Below are 21,277 nucleotides of genomic sequence, written 5' to 3'. Positions count from 1 at the left end.
GCAATAAGCTGTACGTTTTATGTCCAACGGATGCATGATCTGATTAGCTGACTAATCACAAAAATAATTGGGGCGACTGTGCTTCAGGGGGTTGGGAAGCTCATCTTGTAAACGGAAGGTTACCGGTTTGATCCCCAGCTCTGTCTGTCTTGGTCGTTGTGTCCTACTCGTGCTGGCCAGAGGGGCCGATGGTGCGATATGGCAGCCTAGCTTGTCAGTCTGCCTCAGGGCAGCTGTGGCTACAACTGTAGCTTACCTCCACCAGTGTGTGAATGTAACAGTGTATGAATAGTGGAATTGTAAAGTGCTTTAAGGGTCTCGAAAAGCGCTATATAAATGCAATCCATTATTATTATTAGTCGAGTATCAAAATAATTGTTTGCAGCAGCCCTAGTCCACACCCGAGTGCGATTACCATGTTTGAACCACACCAAAGGTAAATATGAACCAGAGTTGTTTAAATGGACTGAATAGTGCAGGTGTGAAAACATGCTTCGAAAAAGTCTAAATAAAGAAGCCTTAAGTTCTAAATCCAATACCATTCCCTCCTCTTGCACGTTACAGATCACTGAATTCTATACCAAATGTCGAGTGCTACGGCATACATGCTTCTGCACTTGATTATGTTTGGAATACATATTGAGACTTCAACAGAGGGGTGTGGGGTTGTCTAAATCATTTAAATGCCAGATTAATATTTTACAGATAGAGAAGACTGCAATATTCAGAAAACAAATTCAAAATAGCCTGTAGCCTGATTACAGAATTTAAGTCTTCCTTTGTTGCATTCTGGGCAAAATGGATCCTTCAAAAAAGGAAAGATGTATGATTATTAAACATTGTAGGTACAATATGAAAATATTTGGGATGAAACATACATGGTAAGTCCCATAATAGTGGTACAGGCTTTTGCTTCATCAACATGGCAAAGTCTGATTGAGTTATTCTCAACACGCTCATGCAGTCAAATGTTTCTCACACCCTAAAGGCATTTGCTTCATGCTGACATTGGCACTATACCACATCGTTCCTGTGAATCACAACGACTTCTGTGTCAGAACATATATATAGAAAAGATGAAAAAACTTCTTAATATATTTTAGTCACTCAAATCCATTAAAACTTTAATTAAGATCTTAAGAAGATGACGTATTTTCTAATTTTTATACACATCCTATTTTGCATTAGCATCCCGTTTAATTAATCTTCACTGCTGCTGAAACATTTCCACCACTATAGCTTGTGTCATTTTAACACATGAAAATATTTTGGGGGGAAAAGACTGCCATGATCTTTTAGGCTAAACAACATTGGGATTGTGAACTATGTAAAAGCTTGTAAATGTGATTGCATGTTCATGTCATGTATCTTGCTATTCTCTACCCAGAAACCACCATATTCCAAGTTTAATCAGATTTTTAACCTTTGCAATGTAACCAAAAATCCAACAAGAAGCAAATAAGATTCATGCAAGAATTCATTTATATAACGTAGAACTCTTGGTGGTGTTTTTAATGAAAACAGATTCACATCATGTGAAAGTTAAGATGTAACAAAAAAAAGATGCAAGGTCATTTAGGGATGTTTCACTTTAATTCCTTTTAAATTAATGAAATTGACTTTTTGCCCATTAGTCCATTACCCTGACAGTCAAAGACTCATCCTGACTCACGCTGACCTCACTGTTGGAGCTGCATGGTTTTTGTTCACTGCTGAGCTGCTTCATTATACTTATGAGAGTTCTATGTTTTGTAATTTCTTTTTTTTTCTGGCAACCCGGAAAATAAATGAATCTGTTTGGAAAGCATATTTTGGTTCTCCCGTTGTTTTAAATGTGTTATAAAAATCACTTAACTTCACTTTAAAGGTTAACTGACGCCCCAATCTTAGACTGTCTGTGTTCTGGAGCTGGCTTTCTTCAAGAATATTTGCATGCAAGCAAATTAAATTTTGACCATTCTTCTTATCCTTGCCACTGGGAAGGAATTTTACTGAATGATGCTATCACCACCATCATGTTTGACTTTAGTGATGATATCAGTGAGGTAATGAGCAGTCTCTGGTGCATGTCAGACATAATGCCTGGAGTTCTGCCAAACATCGTTATATTTTACTTATCAGAGCAAAGAATCCTTCCCACACGGTGTCTGAGTTCTTAAGAAAGGCTTGTTAAATGACTACGTCAGTTGTTAAATGCTTTATAATGAAAAGTCTTTTTGTGTCAAGCACCACTACAACAAGACAGTGTTCTAACATGGCTGTTCTTCGCACAGGTTCTATCTCTGCATACTTGGTCACCTCTATCAAAACCCTTCATTCTTACTCTGCTTTGCCCATTTCTGACCAAAAACAGATTTTTGCCCAAAAACAGAGTACTGTACCGTTATTAAATTACATAAAATTTATCTGTATTTAATTGTATTTTTAATTTAATAATGGTACAGTACTCTGTTTTTGGTAACCATTGTCCTTTGTGTAAATATGCAAAAATTGTGTCTGTTTCTGTTCTGTGTCTTGTGTACTGTTTGTTTGTATATATGTCTTTCTTGCTGCTGTTACACCCAAATTTCCCCTTGTGGGACAATTAAAGGATTATTCTATTCAATTCTTTTCCATTTTATTCTATTCAATTCTTTCTTCTTCTTAGTTTTGGAAGCCACTGTGTTCTCATGAAGAATCAAAGCTTAAAAAAATAGTTTTACACAGTTTCCTCGATTTACTCTAGACTTTTGCTACATTTATTTATTTATTTATTTATTTATTTATTTGTTTTTTCTCATGGACATGTAGTGTGGTGTCCAAGGCTTGTTCATTTTGCCAAGGATCCAGTCTACTTTACTCATATTCTAGATACACGTGAAAGCATAATTAGGGCACACAAAACAAAATAACTTTGCAAAATAATACATAGCGCCAAATATTTTATTATTCAATGTAGACTGATGGAGAAATATGTAGAAACTGTCATTTTAAAGCTAATTCTATATGTGCAAGTGTTGAAGCAAATATACTTTGAAGCAACTGCATTAGTGTCTGCAACCTTTCATTGCTTGTAGCCCATTTTTTTCACAAGTCCAAGGCAAGCCTAAAAGGTAATGTGTGAGGTTTGGCACTGTCCACGGTGCTGATCTGTCTGAGAACCGATTGACGGTACAATAAATGCAATTTTTAAAAAGAAAACTAATGTAAAAAGATTGTAAAAAGTATGACACGATCTGCTGTTGTGTAAATTGTCAGATAATTAATTAAAAGCTCTGTTGTGACATTGCCAAATAGCTTTTTGTTTGTTCAACAGTCCGAAACTGAAAGAAAATCAATGCGCAATCAACTAAAAAATATCAAACAAAGAAAGGCAAAAAAACAACAACAATGGAATGAATGTTCAGGACTTTTGCTTTATGAATAAATTCAAAGTGTCAGGAAACAAAACATGGGAATTGCTTGGGAATTTTGACTTCTAGGAAAACATTCGAGATATTGGGAAGTGAGGAGATTTTCTCATATATTTAGAGCAGCTAACATGCTGTACTCAGTCTACTGTGCTGTGCGTATAATTGAGGGATCATTTGCAGTCATGTGATGAGATTAGTCATTCTATACATAAAATAAAATAATTAGCTATTACAGTATTTAACGTTAAATATTAGCGATTCAATTATCTAAACTATTTAGATATTAGCCAGTGATGCTGGCAAGCTCTGTCATAACTCTGCACACCTTCTAGAAAAGGTACAATATTTTTATGTTTCTTTTTGTTTGTTGGTTTGATATTTGTTTCTTTCCCTTAAATCACAGTGTGTGGCAGTGTGCATGCAAATGCAGCTGTGTGCAATGTGTGTCAAGACTAAGCTGAGATGAAAAATAAGCTGAGACAACTATTGAGTTCCCTCCATCCTGTGGTCTCCTTCTGCTTTCCATTTCCTCACCCCCCACTTTTCCATAGACTGTTATCCAATTAGGTGATTCTCATTGCTTTAATCGATAGAGACATGAACGGGTAGGCTGACATGCACACACACACACACACACACACACACACACACACACACACACACACACACACACACACACACACACACACATACAAATAACCCACCCCACAGAAAGCTCCACCTGTTCCACAACTAGTGTCTATTGTGGATGGACTATAGAAATTAGAGATATCGGGTAGGGAGTGAAATGTGAATATAAGTGACAGGAGCAGACCCACAATTAAGTGCCACGCAGGATGGCAAAAGGGAGGGAAAGTGTGTGATTAAATCCAAGCCACTTTGCACACTTCTGACACAATTCTGTACAATCACACACACTCGGGCAAAGGGAGCAGTAAATCATCTGAATAAATCATTCAAAGACATAATTTTCTGTGAGACTCAAATCTTTTTTGGCAGCTCTTTTGTAGAATGGTCTACAGTTTTAGAGATGCAGATACTGACGTGCCATCTTTCTATAACTCACTTTGCTGTAAAAGTTTTTATCCTTTATGGCTTAGAGATTACTTTCAGCAGTTCAGATGTACTGTGGCACAGATGCAGATTTAGACATAGATGTGGTGGTCTCTCAATTAAAATTAGCAGGCATACTCTACTGTGGTTTATATTATCTCATATATTTGCTGTGACTTTGACATGTATTATCAACATGTATCTTGGAGTTAGTAGCAGTAAAAAAAATGAATTCACTCTCTATGGAAACAAACTAACGTAAACCATATTTTTAGTCGTCTAAGGAGCTTGGAAAGAAAAGCGTCTGGTTTCTTGAAGACGTTTCACTTCTCATCCGAAAAGCTTCTTCAGTTCTAAGGTCAAATGGTGGAGAGTCACAGATTTAAGCCCTATGGGAGTGTTCCCCCAAGAGGGACAATAGACCCCCTAATGATCCTCTACCTAATCACACGAGTCAAGGTGTGAAAACGGGTGTAGGTCATAATCAGCCAAGGTTTCAGGAGAACCCGCTGTGAAACCTAGCCACACCCTACCATGTGATTTCCTGAGGTCAAAAGCCCCAGGATGGGAAGGGATCTCAAAACTGGATTATAGATTGCAGATAGTTGGTGTCGTAAACCGGGTCTGTTCAAAGATGGTCGTTCACAGTGGACATAGATGGCTTCTTTCACTCCTCTTTCAAACCATCTGTCTTCTCTGTCCAAAATGTGAACAACGGCATCCTCGAAAAAGTGACCTTTGTCCTTTAGATGCAGATGGACCATTGAGTCCATGTCGAGGTGGCTCGTCTATGTTGTGCCATGCGTTTATGAAGTGGCTGTTTGATCTCTCCAATGTAGAGGTCTAAGCATTTCTCGCTACACTGTACAGCACAAACTATGTTGTTAAGTTTGTGTTTAGTAGTTCTGTCTTTGGGATGAACCAGTTTTTGTCTGAGTGTGTGGCTGGGTCTGAAGTATACTGGGATGTTGTGCTTAGAAAAGACTCTGAAAAGTCTTCAAGCAACTTACAGAAGTCCAGACGGTTTTCTTTCCAAGCTCCTTAGACTACGATGACCTGGATGACTGAGAACCTTCACAGACACATATCTTTAGTCCTTTTTAATAGTAGACTCTATTTATGTACAAGAACATGGAAATTCTGTTTTTAAATATGACACTAATTTACTTTCTTAGATTTACTGTGGGTCACAGAATTTGTCACACCTTTGAAAAATAAATTACTCAATTAAACTACCTGAAATCTCTAATGACTAAGAGGTGCATTTTGTGATATGTCTTTATGCATAAAAAATGAAGATAATAAATCAACCAAATTGTATATATATGACTGATACATAATACAATTGTATCAATTAATAATACAAAAGACAGAAGAGATGCAGAGCATGGACCTCAACTTGTTTTGTTTATAAATCTCACATATCATATAATAATCATATCATATCACTAAAATCTGGCAAATTGCTTCTTTTGATCATAAACCTGGCTTCTTTAACCTATCACTTCCACTAAGATGTGAAACATCTGAGATTCAGCTGAGCCTTCTGCCCTACAGCATTATTACATCATGACTTTTTTTTTTTTTAGCTTGGTGATCTCCAACTAATCCCTCTACTGAACTGCATCCACCACCCTCTGCTTCAGACACATAATGTGTCTTAGAGAGAGTCCCAAGTGCTGACTGCATAATGAGCTACTACCTTTGCAAATCTGGTGCTAATTACACTTAGACTGGCGCCATAAAGTGACTGAAAGGCGAGGTACAAATTGCCACGCTCATGTATGTAAATCTAGCCCTTAAAGACGACATGTTGTTTATGCTGCTGTTCATACTTCTGACTGCAGTAGGTTTTGACATTTATTGTCAATTATCTTTAGAAATCCCTCACGAAAAGCCAATTTAGTGCCACTAAATGTTGAATTTATATGGCAACAAATTCCAATATTTTTCATTAGTGGACTGTAAGTTAGCAAAAAGATAAGTGAAATGCATATAAGTAATTTCTGAAAATCTGCTAATTGTAGCTTATAAGGTTTATAACAGAGAAAACTCATAGTTAAATAGTACTTCTGTTTGAAGCAGTGTAATTCACTACTTTTAATCTACTTAAATTGCCACCAATCCATTTAAATTATAGTACGTGAGAAACAGGCAATGGCAAGGTCGACCATGTCACTACTTAACCAGACAAATAGGCTGATAGACAAGTTCAGCAGCCACAGCTACACTAACAGCCAGGCAAACAGAAGAAGAATAGGCTGACTGGCAGAGAAATGACAGGTAGTATGCTCAGTACCAGAGAAACAGAAAGACTGCGAAGATTTTTTCATTTTTTGCAGTGCCCACAAGTTTGGACAGACTGACCAACACACTGAGGGCTGGGCTCTGGGCTCTGAGGCCTGTAGGAGCCAGTACAAATGAAAGTAGGGAAAAAGAGAGAGCGACAGAGAGAGAGAAGCAAAATAGTTATTAATCAGTAATCATTAGATTCCAAATTTTAAAAGATCAATTTAATTTAGTCTTCAATGCAAAATGTGCACTATCAGCAACACTAAAGGACAAATAAAGACATGTATTGGAGGATTCAGAAGCATGCTGGTGGCTTAGTGTGCCCGGTCAAAGAGCAAGCATTCAAATGCAGTCTCCTGGAGCGCTGTCACATCTCTCTTCAGTCTTTATTTCACATGGTTCTAATATTCTAAATAAGACACTTGAGATTCAAGCTGAATATTTCACTGAAATAAATAAGGAAGAAACAATTGCAGAAACACGCACGTAGAGCCCAGCTAATGGAATGACTAAGGTTGGAACTTCAAAGAATTACAGCCTGAGTGCCAAACATCACTGTAGACCCTTATATCAAAGCAACAGCTTTAACAAGGCTCTTAGAGGTACACGAGTGCACATGCACTCATGCACATACAATGCATCCACACAAACTCCCCTGAGGGAATCTCTAAAATGGAGATACACTTACAGTTTGGCCACCATTGTTTGCTATGGGCATTAATCCTGCTGCCTGTTTTGAGTGAAATGCAAACAAGCCCACAGATGTATTCTCTGTTTTTCCCTTTTCTGTTTCACCAAAGCTAATATAATGTTTTATGTGTGTGTGCTCTTACTTAAGTGTGTGAATGGATGTTGATAATAGGGCTCTTTGTATTTGATTATCAGTTAATTAAATCATGGAAGGGATTCAAAGTCCTAACATGTAAACTGTCAGAACTTAGAAATCCATTCAGGGCTTTTTCCCCTTTCTTTTTTTAAATCTCTAAAGTCAATTAAAAAAAACCCTGCAAAGCAGTGAGAACAGTGATTCTGTTTTATTCACGTTTCTAACTTTGACCCCATTCTACCCTCCTCTTCACTTGTTTTCTTTAATCAATAAAAAAGGGATCCAATACTGAAAGAAGGAATACGAATTAATGCAAATCATCAGTAGTAATTTTGTCGTGCAATATTAAAAAGCTTTATGCATTTGATCACTCTGAATTCACTTTTAAATATGTAATTACTGCAATTTCTTGACTGCCCTTCTTCTGCTGGTAGAATAAAGGGTCATGGAGAAGGGCTGAACCTCATCCCAATTACAATGTATGTAAATTTAACAAAACTACAAATTAATCACAGTCAGCTGTGTGTACTCTAAGGTATATTTCAAATATAAATACGAATACAATGCATGCACAAGTATCAGACGAAGCAAATAAACTAAAAGGGCATAAACACGGGTGCAACATGGTTTACAACAAAATGTTTGTTTCTTTTCGTGCCTGCTCATTATTGTGCCTTGATCAAATCTCTGTTTATTCTAAGGCAGCCCGCCAGTCAAAAACGATCACAGGCACATGGATGCTTGTGTGACGATCAGTTTGTCTTTCCATTTCACTTCCATTTCATTGAGCCAAAATACGAGCTTCTCTGTGAAAAACTTGAACTCAGTATAATGGTTCCCAAATCATGGATACTGGCCCATATGTGCACCAGTTGTATCTGCTCGTGATAGCCTGATTGTTGGATTTTGTTAATTCCATGTTCTATAGAAAGAATTTTGTACTACACAGTAGACGTTTGTAAGAGTGAATCAACCATGACATTTCTAAAATCACATAATCCTTACATCCTGAGAGGAAGACAATAGATGAGAATTTATTTACATTGCACAGGCTTTTGGATGACTATTAGACAATTTAGACAAATGTCCTGATTAGCAATTCACACAGTGTAGTAGAAAAGAATGTGTGTGACACAGCCTGTTGTCAGATGACTCATTAGTCATGTAGGCAGTGCCAATACTTCTGCCTCATTTCTATATTTTGTATTTTGCAATATTTCTGAATTCAAATGCTTACACCAATAAAGTGAACATGTCATTCAAAGTTGCTTAGCTGAACTGAATGTCCACATCATTAAATTACATCCTGTAATTTTTCACAGCACTCTTCATTAAACAACAATGCCATCTGTTTAAAAAAGAATGATGATGACTTTAAGATTAATTTTTAAATAAAAATAATGAAAGTTTAAGGTAAATGTTTATAAAGAAAGCTATTCTTGGGTTCTTTTGTTTCGTATCTCCAGCAGCCCCAGCTTAAAGTTAATGTATATGTTTATTTGTTCACATCTTGCATGATGTTATGGTGTGCTCACTGTGTATGTTTGTTCATGTATGCCCTGTGGCACTGTCAATTAATACACCCACACATTCTTTCTCTCTCTGCTTATTTTTAATGATGTTCTGGGTTATTTTAATTTATGTTGTGCTACAGAGCCCATTGGTGAGAACAAGGGTTGCTGCTAGGCGTTTAAGCATGTGATCAGCAGGTAAACCAACAAAAGAATCCCACACTGCTTGAATAATGTTAAGTTGCTGAGGTTAATTTGGAATACCTCAGCCTTTTCTCCCCGCTTCCCTTCCTTAAAAAGGGCTTCTTGACAGTTTCCCCTTGATTGAGACTATTTCTGTTTCTTATTACTACCAGTGATAAGTCAACAAGTCAAACTAAGCTTAGTTATACGTGATTCTTTCATATTGAATTCCAATTTAAAATCAAGCCTGTTGGTTTGGCTTGTGAACCAGCAGCTATAATATTAAAATATAAATGCCCACATGGATGAAAAAAAGTTGTATAATTCAGAATGTCCACTGATTAAAAATATGAACATTCCAGAGTCAATTTCTTCTACAAACTAGATTTTAATTAAATAAACTGGCTGGAAACCCAAACAAAAAAGAGAGAGGGAAAAAACCTCATATCCTCAACTGATTGTGATGCAGGTCAACTCATAAAGGCCTGCCAGCAATGCAAAATAAAAATAAAATATTTTTAAAAGTTGGCCAACTTTTCAAATCTTTATTTTTTCCCACATGAATCAGTTCATGTTCTTAAGATAGAATAGGTCAGGAAAATGCTGAAATGACTGTGAAAGCACCGCATGCTTATGTGTTTCAGTTCTAAAATGATAACAAGACTAAGATTGTCTGTAGAAATACTGCAAATTTACACATTTTTAATTAAATCTGCATTGGATCAAATGGAAATTAATACATGTATTTAACTGTGTTACATAAACAATTCAGGATTATTTGAAAATCAAAAAAGGAGCTGGGGTATCAAAATAAACACAAATGATTCCTTTTTTTGTTTAAATCTATTTAAAGCAAACGTGTAACTTAGAATATGTGAAGCAAACACAGAATTACACCCATCCCTATAAGAAAACCCAAAATGTTGATTCTGTTCATCTGGACGTAGCGTTTACAGTGGGAGAAAACTCTACGTCCAGATGAACAGAATCAACTTTTTGGGGATTTCCTTACCTGGATGACTGAGCATGCATCAACATATTTAAGAAAAACATATTTCAATTTGAAACAGATACATTCTATTAGTCCTGTTGGTGCAATGCATAAATGTTACAACACAGTATTATCTCCCTACCTTCTTGCACAGCCTGGAAAGGGTTGTTCCCATCAACGAACTCCACAGAGATGGTGATCTTCTCTGTCTCCAAAATCTCGTTGTTTAAATTGAGATCCGCCACAGCAAGGCGAAACACCTCATCATCTTTCCGTGCTGACTCATCAAAGATGGCACCTATTAGAAGAAGAAGGAAAGAAACAAAAAAGGCATTATCTTTTGGGTTATTTTTACAGAACTCTGAAGTATGTAATCTACAAAGGGAATTCTTCAAAGAAATGCCTCAAAATATAATTCCATCCAAGTGGATTTAGTGTTCACCCTACCTATAGAAAAGCCGCTGATGCCTTTTCCACCTGTGCTTGAGTTCCCCAATATATAACCACCTCACTACTACTCACTAAATAGCTAGTAATGTGTTTACAGGGAATCTCCTTCATTTACATTCTTTAAATGGCTAACTGCCTTGTAATGCTGGTATTGGAAACCAAAGGCAGCAAAATTTAACCAATTATATTACCCACATTCATGAAACCAGCTTCAAATAAGTCTAGAAATATAGACTTTAAGTATTTAGCCCCTGTTCTGGCATCCTGCATGAAAAAGAAGGGACTAATGGGCTTACATGAATGTTCATTCCAGTGTCAAAAACTACCTAGTGTAGGGCACTGACTCAGGCAAAACAGTTGCCCCACAAGGGGAAATGGAAGAAGAACTGGTGTGTGTTAGTATCTGTAGTGGCAGATAAAGTTCCCACTAGTGAATACTAAATTAGTCATAAAAATAAATGTCAACCTGCAGTGCTGCTGAGACAGACAAATGAGGCAATGTGGGGTGTTGACTGGCTAGCAGAGATTCGGTCTATGCTTTGGTCTGTTACACACAATTAACCGTATGTTTTTTTTTCTTATTTTACTTCTCTTTAGCCTCTCAATTCAACCCAGTTTATCCCCTGAATCCACTGGGCCACTAATTGTGTAAGCCAGCGCAGTGAAGCACTGCTAACCGCATTTCATTGACCAGAAAATAAGCCTCATACTGTATAGTGTGGATGTGTGTGCCTGTGCATGTGTGTAAGACACAGGTAGCAAAATCCATTAATAACCAAGAAGGCTGCTTTGGCTGAGGGCTGTTTTGTACCACATTTAGAAAACTATATCTGTAATTGGCTGTGCATAGCCTGATGTTAATACCACAAAGGTTGTGGACTAAATCCCAGAGAGCCCAAACTTCACCGTCTTTATTTTGCAGTACTTTGGATACATCATCCAGGAAATCATATACAGTATAACATTTTTACAATAAGATTAGTTGGTTCTTGTGCTTTAGAAATCCACTTGCCTCTTTAATTGTTTAAAAAAAAATCTCTTCCTTATGCTCTTTTTTAGGTTACTGGAATCTGTTAAACTGTCAATAATTTAATTGTCAATACATTTAATTAGAAAAAGATATGTGGCTAGCAAAATTTGTAAAACCCTAAATATTATCACATCTGCAACAGTTTAAACAACGTTTTGATTAAACTCAACTTCTGAAGGGCAATCCATTCCAGCACAGCCTTTATACGCACACCTCATTCAAAACCACATGCGGTTAGGAATGATATGTTAACTGCCTCTGCGTCAAAGGCCTCATTAAATATGTATCGTTCAATCACTTGATTCCTCAGCATTAGGCAACTGTAAATACCAGGCAACTGATTGAGTCTTGGTTGTTTTTATAATCATGCAGTATAGATGAGGTGAGACAAGCAGGCCTGGACAAAGCGATAAAGAATGAAGAACAAAGACATTAACTATTCCATTAGTGATAAATTTTGAATAAGGTCCCAATCAGTTTGAAGATGACACTGCTGGGAGAGGATTGGTACAGATTTTAAACTGGAACCATGACACTGTAAAGGTTATATGCCTAGAGGACAAAAGCACATCGAAATGTTTGACATTAGTAAGCTGATTTATGACTTTCTGTGTGTTTTCCTTTGTGGATAAAGTTTTGTAATATTTTTTTTGTCTTTTTTTTTTTACAAACATGCAGAGGGAACAGTAAATGGCTCCTTTAATCTAGGTTTCTACAAGGATGTTTCCATAGTAACCTGCTCCCAGGCATATGTTAAAAGCTTTACTGCATCGTACACCACTCTCTTTGCATATGGTTTGTTTCCTTGTAAAGTGTGTATTTCCTTTATCACACCAGCAATGCATTTTGGGATCTAGTGACCACAATGGTAACAAAAGATATTGAAATGGAGAAGAAGACACCGTATTGTAGTATTTTTTCATGTCACTTTTCTTTCTTCTGTTATCACCTATATCATTTCTCTATCAAAGCTGCTACACCTGCACGGTGATATATTAGCTACGTGCATGTGACTGAAAATAACACTCTTTAATCGAGACCCAGTGTGCATGCAGAAAGGGAGATGAGAAAAAAATGTAGGTGATAATGAAAAAAAAAAGTCCTTGGTCTGTGAAGCAGATTTGAATCTTAATCCAAATGTGTTTTAAACATGCTTTTATGCCTTAAGGCTGTGGTTCTCAAGCTGTGGGTGGGGCCCCTTTCTGGGGCATGGAGTCACTGCAGGGGGGCATGAAAGTCCAAGGTAAATGTGAACAAAGAATCGGAATTAAGTCTGGAAAATAAACACACTACAATTCGCTGACTCTTTCTCATCTTTATTTCACTAAAGCTAAACTTGGCTCCTGTTGTTCCTAATGATTGAAGAGTAGCATGAACCTTTTGAGGCTTCTGAACTCAAACACTAATCAAACTATTTTGGAATCTCCCAAATATTACCATCTTTAATGTGTACATATTAAAAAAATAATTAACTTTTCACAAGAAGAAAGCACAAGACAAGAGATGAGAACAGACGATTGGTAAATGTCTGCTGTTCACTGTCAGCTATTTTGGAACAACAGCGTTACTGCATGCTGATTAGCAAACACAGACACGCACACACACACAGACATGCACACACACAAACAACACACAGGGCCCTGGCTCTTCCTCCCTTCCAGTAATGTGATTGTGAGTGCAAAGGCAGACGTCACAGCTTAAATCAGCAAGCCAGGATATAAAAGTACTGAATCTTGCTTTACACGGATGCCTCAAGGGCAGTCACACACACACACACACACACACATACACACACATATACAGCGTGTGAGCAGAAGTACTAAATCATCAACATTTTTCCCCAACCATGCCTTCGACGTCAACAGCATTATCAGCAACAGTGGTCAATTTCTAGTGATGTAGGATTCAAAAACTTAAAGTGTTTTGGTCAGGAAGTATCGATCAAATTTAAGTGTTTAGTATTCATTTCCTAGTTTGTTTACATTGATAAAGAGGTAATAAATAACTTGTTTATCTACTTCCTGCTAAACAACCGACTGGGATGGATGAGTGATGCTAGAGGTAAAAAAAAAAAAAAGAGGGGAATGTGTTGTCACACAAAGCCACAAATAAGTTAGAATAGTCTTTTCTTTTGCCCCAGCCAATATCTGCTGGAATCTCAGTAATGTTCGCTTTTACATATCCTCTCTTTTTATTCACTGTAAATATATGCAGTTAACAAACAAAGCAGCATCTACATGTTCATATTTGGTCAATTTCTCCTTCTGATTTGAAAGTAACAAAATCTTGATTCACACACTCAATCATCATCATATATACTGTATATATATATACATATATATAGATATAGATATATGTGTGTGTGTGTGTGTGTGTGTGTGTGTTTGTGAAAGATCAAAGGATTTGATTGATTGGTAATTTATTTCAACATGTGAACAATATACAAGTACATTTAAAAAAGAAAATAAGAGAGAAAAAAAAAGGATGATCATTAGTCAGTATGTGGGCTTTAATGTCAGCTTTATTGCCATGATTGTGTAATCACACATGCATATTTATCTGCATAATTATCTGGTTTGCACAACAGAAGTTTATCTAGAGGTTAATTTTTTTTTTTTTTAACAAGGCTAAGAGTCTACACCCACGCTAGCAGTTGCAGCCGTGTGATGCTGTGCTGTAGAGTGCAATGGAACCACTGCAATTTACTATGTAGGAATGATAACCTTTATAAACATTTAATGTGCTTAATTAGCACTATACAACATAAAATGCTGCTTATCAAAGAAAAATGGGTTTGCTTTTTGAAAAACAAAGGGATTACTGTTCATTCTGTGTAAAATCGGATATGTATAACTCACTGTGGTTTAGTGAGATGCTGTGTGCGAGAAACATAAACATTTGCAATATGTACACAAAGAGTTGAATTGAATTTTCTTTTTTTAAAGGAGAGATAAGCGTTGCCATTGTGCAACAGGAAAAGTCTCGGCTACCAGAGTCAATAATCGTCAACTGAGGAACAATACCTATGGACCAAAATTCACAGTATTCCAGGCAGTAGTGTGACTGTGACATAATAATAATTGGTGGAGAGACTCACTACAGGGAGTGCAGAATTATTAGGCAAATGAGTATTTTGTCCACATCATCCTCTTCATGCATGTTGTCTTACTCCAAGCTATATAGGCTCGAAAGCCTACTACCAATTAAGCATATTAGGTGATGTGCATCTCTGTAATGAGAAGGGGTGTGGTCTAATGACATCAACACCCTATATCAGGTGTGCATAATTATTAGGCAACATCCTTTCCTTTGGCAAAATGGGTCAAAAGAAGGACTTGACAGGCTCAGAAAAGTCAAAAATACTGAGATATCTTGCAGAGGGATGCAGCAGTCTCAAAATTGCAAAGCTTCTGAAGCGTGATCATCGAACAATCAAGCGTTTCATCCAAAATAGTCAACAGGGTCGCAAGAAGCGTGTGGAAAAACCAAGGCGCAAAATAACTGCCCATGAACCGAGAAAAGTCAAGCGTGCAGCTGCCAAGATGCCACTTGCCACCAGTTTGGCCATATTTCAGAGCTGCAACATCACTGGAGAGCCCAAAAGCACACAAGGTGTGCAATACTCAGAGACATGGCCAAGGTAAGAAAGGCTGAAAGACGACCACCACTGAACAAGACACACAAGCTGAAACGTCAAGACTGGGCCAAGAAATATCTCAAGACTGGTTTTTCTAAGGTTTTATGAACTGATGAAATGAGAGTGAGTCTTGATGGGCCAGATAATAATAATAATAATAATAATAATAATAATAATGGATACTTTATTGATCCCCATGGGGAAATTACTTGTTTTTCTCTGCATTTGACCCATTCACTCAGTGAAGCAGTGGGCAGCCCACTAAGCAGTCTGACTCAGACGCCAGCAAGGTGGAGGTGGAGTACTGGTTTGGGCTGGTATCATCAGAGATGAGCTTGTGGGGCCTTTTCGGGTTGAGGGTGGAGTCGAGCTCAACTCCCAGTCCTACTGCCAGTTTCTGGAAGACACCTTCTTCAAGCAGTGGTACAGGAAGAAGTCTGCATCCTTCAAGAAAAACATGATTTTCATGCAGGACAATGCTCCATCACACGCGTCCAAGTACTCCACAGCGTGGCTGGCAAGAAAGGGTATAAAAGAAGAAAAACTAATGACATGGCCTCCTTGTTCACCTGATCTGAACCCCATTGAGAACCTGTGGTCCATCATCAAATGTGAGATTTACAAGGAGGGAAAACAGTGCACCTCTCTGAACAGTGTCTGGGAGGCTGTGGTTGCTGCTGCACGCAATGTTGATGGTGAACAGATCAAAACACTGACAGAATCCATGGATGGCAGGCTTTTGAGTGTCCTTGCAAAGAAAGGTGGCTATATTGGTCGCTGATTTGTTTTTGTTTTGTTTTTGAATGTCAGAAATGTATATTTGTGAATGTGGAGATGTTATATTGGTTTCACTGGTAAAAATAAATAATTGAAATGGGTATATATTTGTTTTTTGTTAAGTTGCCTAATAATTATGCACAGTAATAGTCAGCTGCACACACAGATATCCCCCTAAAATAGCTAAAACTAAAAACAGACTAAAAACTACTTCCAAAAACATTCAGCTTTGATATTAATGAGTTTTTTGGGTTCATTGAGAACATGGTTGTTGTTCAATAATAAAATTATTCCTCAAAAATACAACTTCCCTAATAATTCTGCACTCCCTGTATGCTGCTTTGGAAAATCCATTCCCACCTCACTTAGTTTTTACACCTGCCTTCTGGCCTTTTACGCTCATCCATTCAAGCTTTTTACTACTGTAAAGCTCCCCCTTGTTCTTTTCTCTCCCTATCACCATATGCCTCTATCTGATTCTCTTCTTTTCTTAAGGACGACTCGAAACGGGGCACTGAAGAAATATCTGAAATATCATTCCTTTGTCTCTCGAACAAACACACACCTGTTGTTGAAACTGCAGCTGATGACAGTAATGTGACAGGAACCCTGACAAGGATAATGTGTAGGAATACACACACACACACACACACACACACACAAACACACGTCACAGCATAAATCACATGATGTATTACTGATTTGTGACAAGGCTAGACTTAAGTGTTTCCGGCTCAATGTGATGATGAAAGCAAGGTAGCGGCAGTGCTGAGTGATGATGGCGATGAACGGCAGAGGTTATGGTCCTACAGTGTCAAATGCCCTAAATTACACTCGCACACAAACACACGTGTGCGAAACACACAAACACACTGTTATTTACAGCAATGATGTGAGAGCTGAAAGGGAGTATAGAATTAATGTGTAAGTGTGTGTGTGTGTGTGTGTGTGTGTGTGTGTGTGTGTGTGTGTGTGTGTGTGTGTGTGTGTGTGTGTGTGTGTGTAAGAAAGGAAAGGGAGGAGGACAAAGAATTAATGGTCACTGGTGACCAGAGCAGGCCAGTGGAGTATGACAGGAACAGATATAAAAACAGCTCTAATATTTATCATATGACCTCACACCAGAATATACTCACATACACAATTCTCATGTAGTTTTGCTAGATACAGGGTCTATTGTGTTCAAGTATTCCCAGAAACATGGTTACTTCGTTATCAGGGTTGTGCATCTGCAGTAGGTTACTCTGACCATATCTAGCATGTGTGCACAATTAAATGAAATATGGAAGCAAACTGTGTGCGTGCTTGACTATATGTCAGAGGGATGCCTCTGACTGCCGTCTATCCCCTTGTGCATTCATGGACAAATCTCCCAGGTAACCTGATTTGTGCAAGAAAAATCTTTCGTTCTCCTACTTTTTTCATCTCTCCTCCCTGCTTCCCTCCTCCTTCACTTCTTTCATTATAGGCACGTAAATTAATTTGCTCCATCGTTAAGGAGGCGAGCAGCCAGCAGAATTTGTAGTTCAGCAGCACGCCAGTTCTTTGTCAAACTGTCACACAAAGCTGTGCCAAGGTCGCCCCTTTCTTTGCCACGTCTCTGTCAATGTCTTACCTTTTTCCCTTCTAATCTAGACAGACCTTTGCCTTACTGCTTCCTTTGTAGAGACCTACTGTTGATACCCAAGGCTTTGCTTCCTCCCACACATATGAATATACTTTTAGTAGGTGGAACATTTGTTGTGTGTCTTCATTCATTAAGCATTAGGTGAAATAACTAGCTCATCTGAGATACATTTAAATTCGTATCCCTTTGTGTGCAACCGGGGACAGAAAACTGACGGCAACATTTGTTTTGTGTTTCTCTTTAAGTCAGCTCTGGACTGTTTTTTGGCAAGGTCCAGCTGATTTCCAAACAACAGCTGACTCAGCTCCTGTCTGGCCAGCATTGTCAGGGATCTGGAAACAGTAGAGTAGGTGGCTGTGAGCCAGTTATGAAAATATACTGAAGCCCAAGCCAAGTTATAAGTAAATGATAATTAGAGTGATAGCAATGTACCACTTGAATGACCTAAGGTGTATCTTCAGTGTACCTGTGTATACCCTTGACAGCTACTGTGAAATTATAGCTCTGTTTGATAAAGTGTCTATCTTCTCCTTCTTATCTATCATATCAGCATGTAGACAAAACTTGCACTGATCCATTTCTTGTATTAATTGTGACCTGAGTGTGAAATTACTCTAGCCCCAATCACAGAGGCCATCTGGCAACCACTGGTCACAAGGGAAAATGTGTATTCCTCAACCAGTTGGCGAGTGGTTACTAGAGGGTGATGTTAGGCAGAATGAAATTGATAAAGTTTCTAAAGTTCCAATCACACAGATCTATACGTGTACAGTGCTGCACGTACAAACTCAAATAGATTGCTTTAGTTGCTAGCAGACTGCCTGCAGTTCGTATGAAAGATTTGAAAAGTAAGACAAGCTGTAAAACGGAGAACATTCAAACTAAAAGTTATGGCTTTCCCAAACATGTTGGCTACAGTGGTGAGGCACCAGTCAGTGTTTTCTAGACACTGTCAGACACGGAGAAGCTGCATTCAGCTTTTATGCTCCATATATCTGGAACAAACTCACAGAAAGCCTCAGATCAGCTGAAACACTCAGTTTATTTAAATCCAGGTTGAAGACTCACCTGTTCTCAGCTGCATTTGAATACAACACCAAATCCACACTTTTAAGCTTAAATTTCAAAACTTACATTTTAACTACTGATTTTATCTACTGTTTTTTTTAATCAATTTTAAATCATGCTTTTTATTTGTTTTTGTTTTTTAATGTCTCTGTAAAGCACTTTGAATCACCTTGTTGTTGAATTGTGCTATATAAATAAACTTGTCTTGCCTTCTATGCCAACTACAATGACTGCCACAATCATAAAAACGTTTTGGTGCAGCACACATTTTGCTACTGATTTCACCTAGCAACTTGCAAACATCTCCAGCAACCACGTGAGTGCACCTCCTCACAGACAAATGTATGGAGTAGGATACAGAATAGGCAAAATAATATTGAACAAATAACAACATGCTATGTTACTGTAAGCACAATAAAAGCTTCCATAATGAGAGTGAGAGGGACAAGTGTTGTCATAGGGGCTTGTCAAAACTTTTATAGACATAAAAGAAACACTGTTTGCCTCACAGCACGAGTTACGTCCAAACTGCTGTTACCTACCATGGTATGTTAGCTCTCCCTCTAGCAACTGGTGTATAATTACTGGCATAGTAAGCATAAAATACTCATGGCCAATCCAGCTTTTTGAGCCAAAACCAGACTGATAATCGATCCAAATATTGGATTATTGCCTTCCTACTTCCTGATTTGGAGCTTTACCTGTTGAAGAGTTTCCCTTTCTTTGTCAACTATCCTAACTTGCTCATTTCCTCTCCACCTCACCATCTCTCACATACTTTTCCTTAGGTCTGTCTGTTTTCAACATTCTTTTAGCCAATTTCCCTAATTCTCTTTCTCTTTGTTCTTTGTCCTCTGCCTTTCTATCATGCTTCGTCATGCCTACATTCCCTTCCAAGCTGTTTTCCATTTTGTACTCCTTATTTAGCTCAACCTTCCTCCATTTTTGTTGCTCTCTACCCCATGTTTCCTTGCTTGCTTCCCTCCTCATATTTCCCTAACTATCTCCTCTCTCTGCTGTCGTTATCACTCTTGTCCCCCCCCACGCCCTTTCTTATTTCAATGTGATGCAGTGTGTGACATCTAATCCAAGTAAATCTGGCATGGCTTGAAAAGACTCGATGTACTTAAAAATGTGTATATGTTTGTGTGTAGCAGGCAGACAGAGGCTTTCTTATTACTGAATCAATAATTCAGATGTTTCCTGCATCATTTAAAACAAATCACATATTCTATTTTTCCAACAAGGGCTGTCAAACTTGGCCAAAAATAACTTTCGGTATTTCCTTTAAAACAAAGCAAAGCAAAACAACACAAAATCCTAGTGTACTTATCTCTGCTGTTCCTACTTCGCCAAACAGTATGCAGTATTGCAGGTGATTATGTTTCCTAGAATCAAGAAGCCATGTTTTCAAATACAACAGAAAACTCTGAAAGATATGTCCTCTATTGAGAAAGGCACGATTCTCTCTTTACTTTCTTTTGCAGCATTGTCATAATGAAGCAAAAGCCTTTCAGGCACATTTGAATGGTGGTAATATCCAACAACCAAAGGTTAAGTACCAAACAGCAATTCATTCACACTATATTAAAAATCAAACTCAACTTGAATATAACAAGCAAACCTTGACCATCAGCATATGAAAACATTAACCCTTTAACAATCAAATTAATAAAACTTACACAAAGCTGGCTTGTTTTTTGTGGAAGACTTTTTTCAGTATTTGATGAATTACAAACAACAACAAAAATGAACAAACAAAAATGAAGGAAATGTGTTTAAAAGGAAAGTGTAAGAGAGACTGTAAGGGACTTGAAAGAAATGGTAATAAAAACAGGTATCAAAAAACATCTGAATTTAACGTTCATATCTGCTTTTAACGCACGAAGCCGCTCTACTTGAGCACCTTGAGTCTTTAAAGCTCACCCTCCTGATTAATGCCGAACATTTGGGAGGATTTTGCCTGAAGCGCTGGTAAGAGGCTCCAGATTTGTACACATCATAAATGTCATATTATATTTCAAGGAAGGATGGATTTATACAATCCGCCCTCTCTTGCCCTCCTTCTCCAGCAAACTGCATGTCTTCAGCATCTTCTGACATTTATATTCCTGCCGTAGTCTTCTTCAACCTCACGCTATCAAACTCTATCCTTGTCCCAATTCCCTATAGTTACAATTTCAAAACTTCTAAACTCTCCACCCCTTTGTCTCTTTTTTCTCTCCAGCATTTTCCTCTACTTCACTTCACTCCTTCACATTTCTCTCTAATTCACATAGCCTCTCTGCTTCTCCTTCTTTTCACCCAGCCTAATCTTTATCCCTCCATCACATACTTGTCATCTATGTCATCTAACATACATGATTTTTTTTCCCTGTCATCACCTGCCATCCTCTGGCCCTTCTCTCGTCACTTATCTTTCTCTTCTTCCTCTCACATC

The 21,277-nt window shown here is 37.8% G+C and overlaps 1 protein-coding gene across 1 annotated transcript in view; it reads right to left on the bottom strand.

Annotated features, from left to right (window-relative positions):
* The window catches only part of grid2 (glutamate receptor, ionotropic, delta 2), a 539,815-nt gene that overhangs the window by 432,345 nt on the left and 86,193 nt on the right, over nt 1–21,277 (bottom strand). Inside the window, exon 2 of the mRNA XM_080893112.1 lies at nt 10,391–10,546. Coding sequence (XP_080749238.1) covers nt 10,391–10,546 — 156 coding nt within the window. The remainder of the gene's footprint in view (nt 1–10,390; nt 10,547–21,277) is intronic.

This window comes from Rhamphochromis sp. 'chilingali' (assembly GCF_963969265.1).
Source record: "Rhamphochromis sp. 'chilingali' genome assembly, chromosome: 10".
In the NCBI taxonomy this organism is placed as follows: Eukaryota; Metazoa; Chordata; class Actinopteri; order Cichliformes; family Cichlidae; genus Rhamphochromis; species Rhamphochromis sp. 'chilingali'.
The sequence above is the reverse complement of the archived record's forward strand: the minus strand, read 5'-3'. Positions and strand labels throughout refer to the sequence as shown.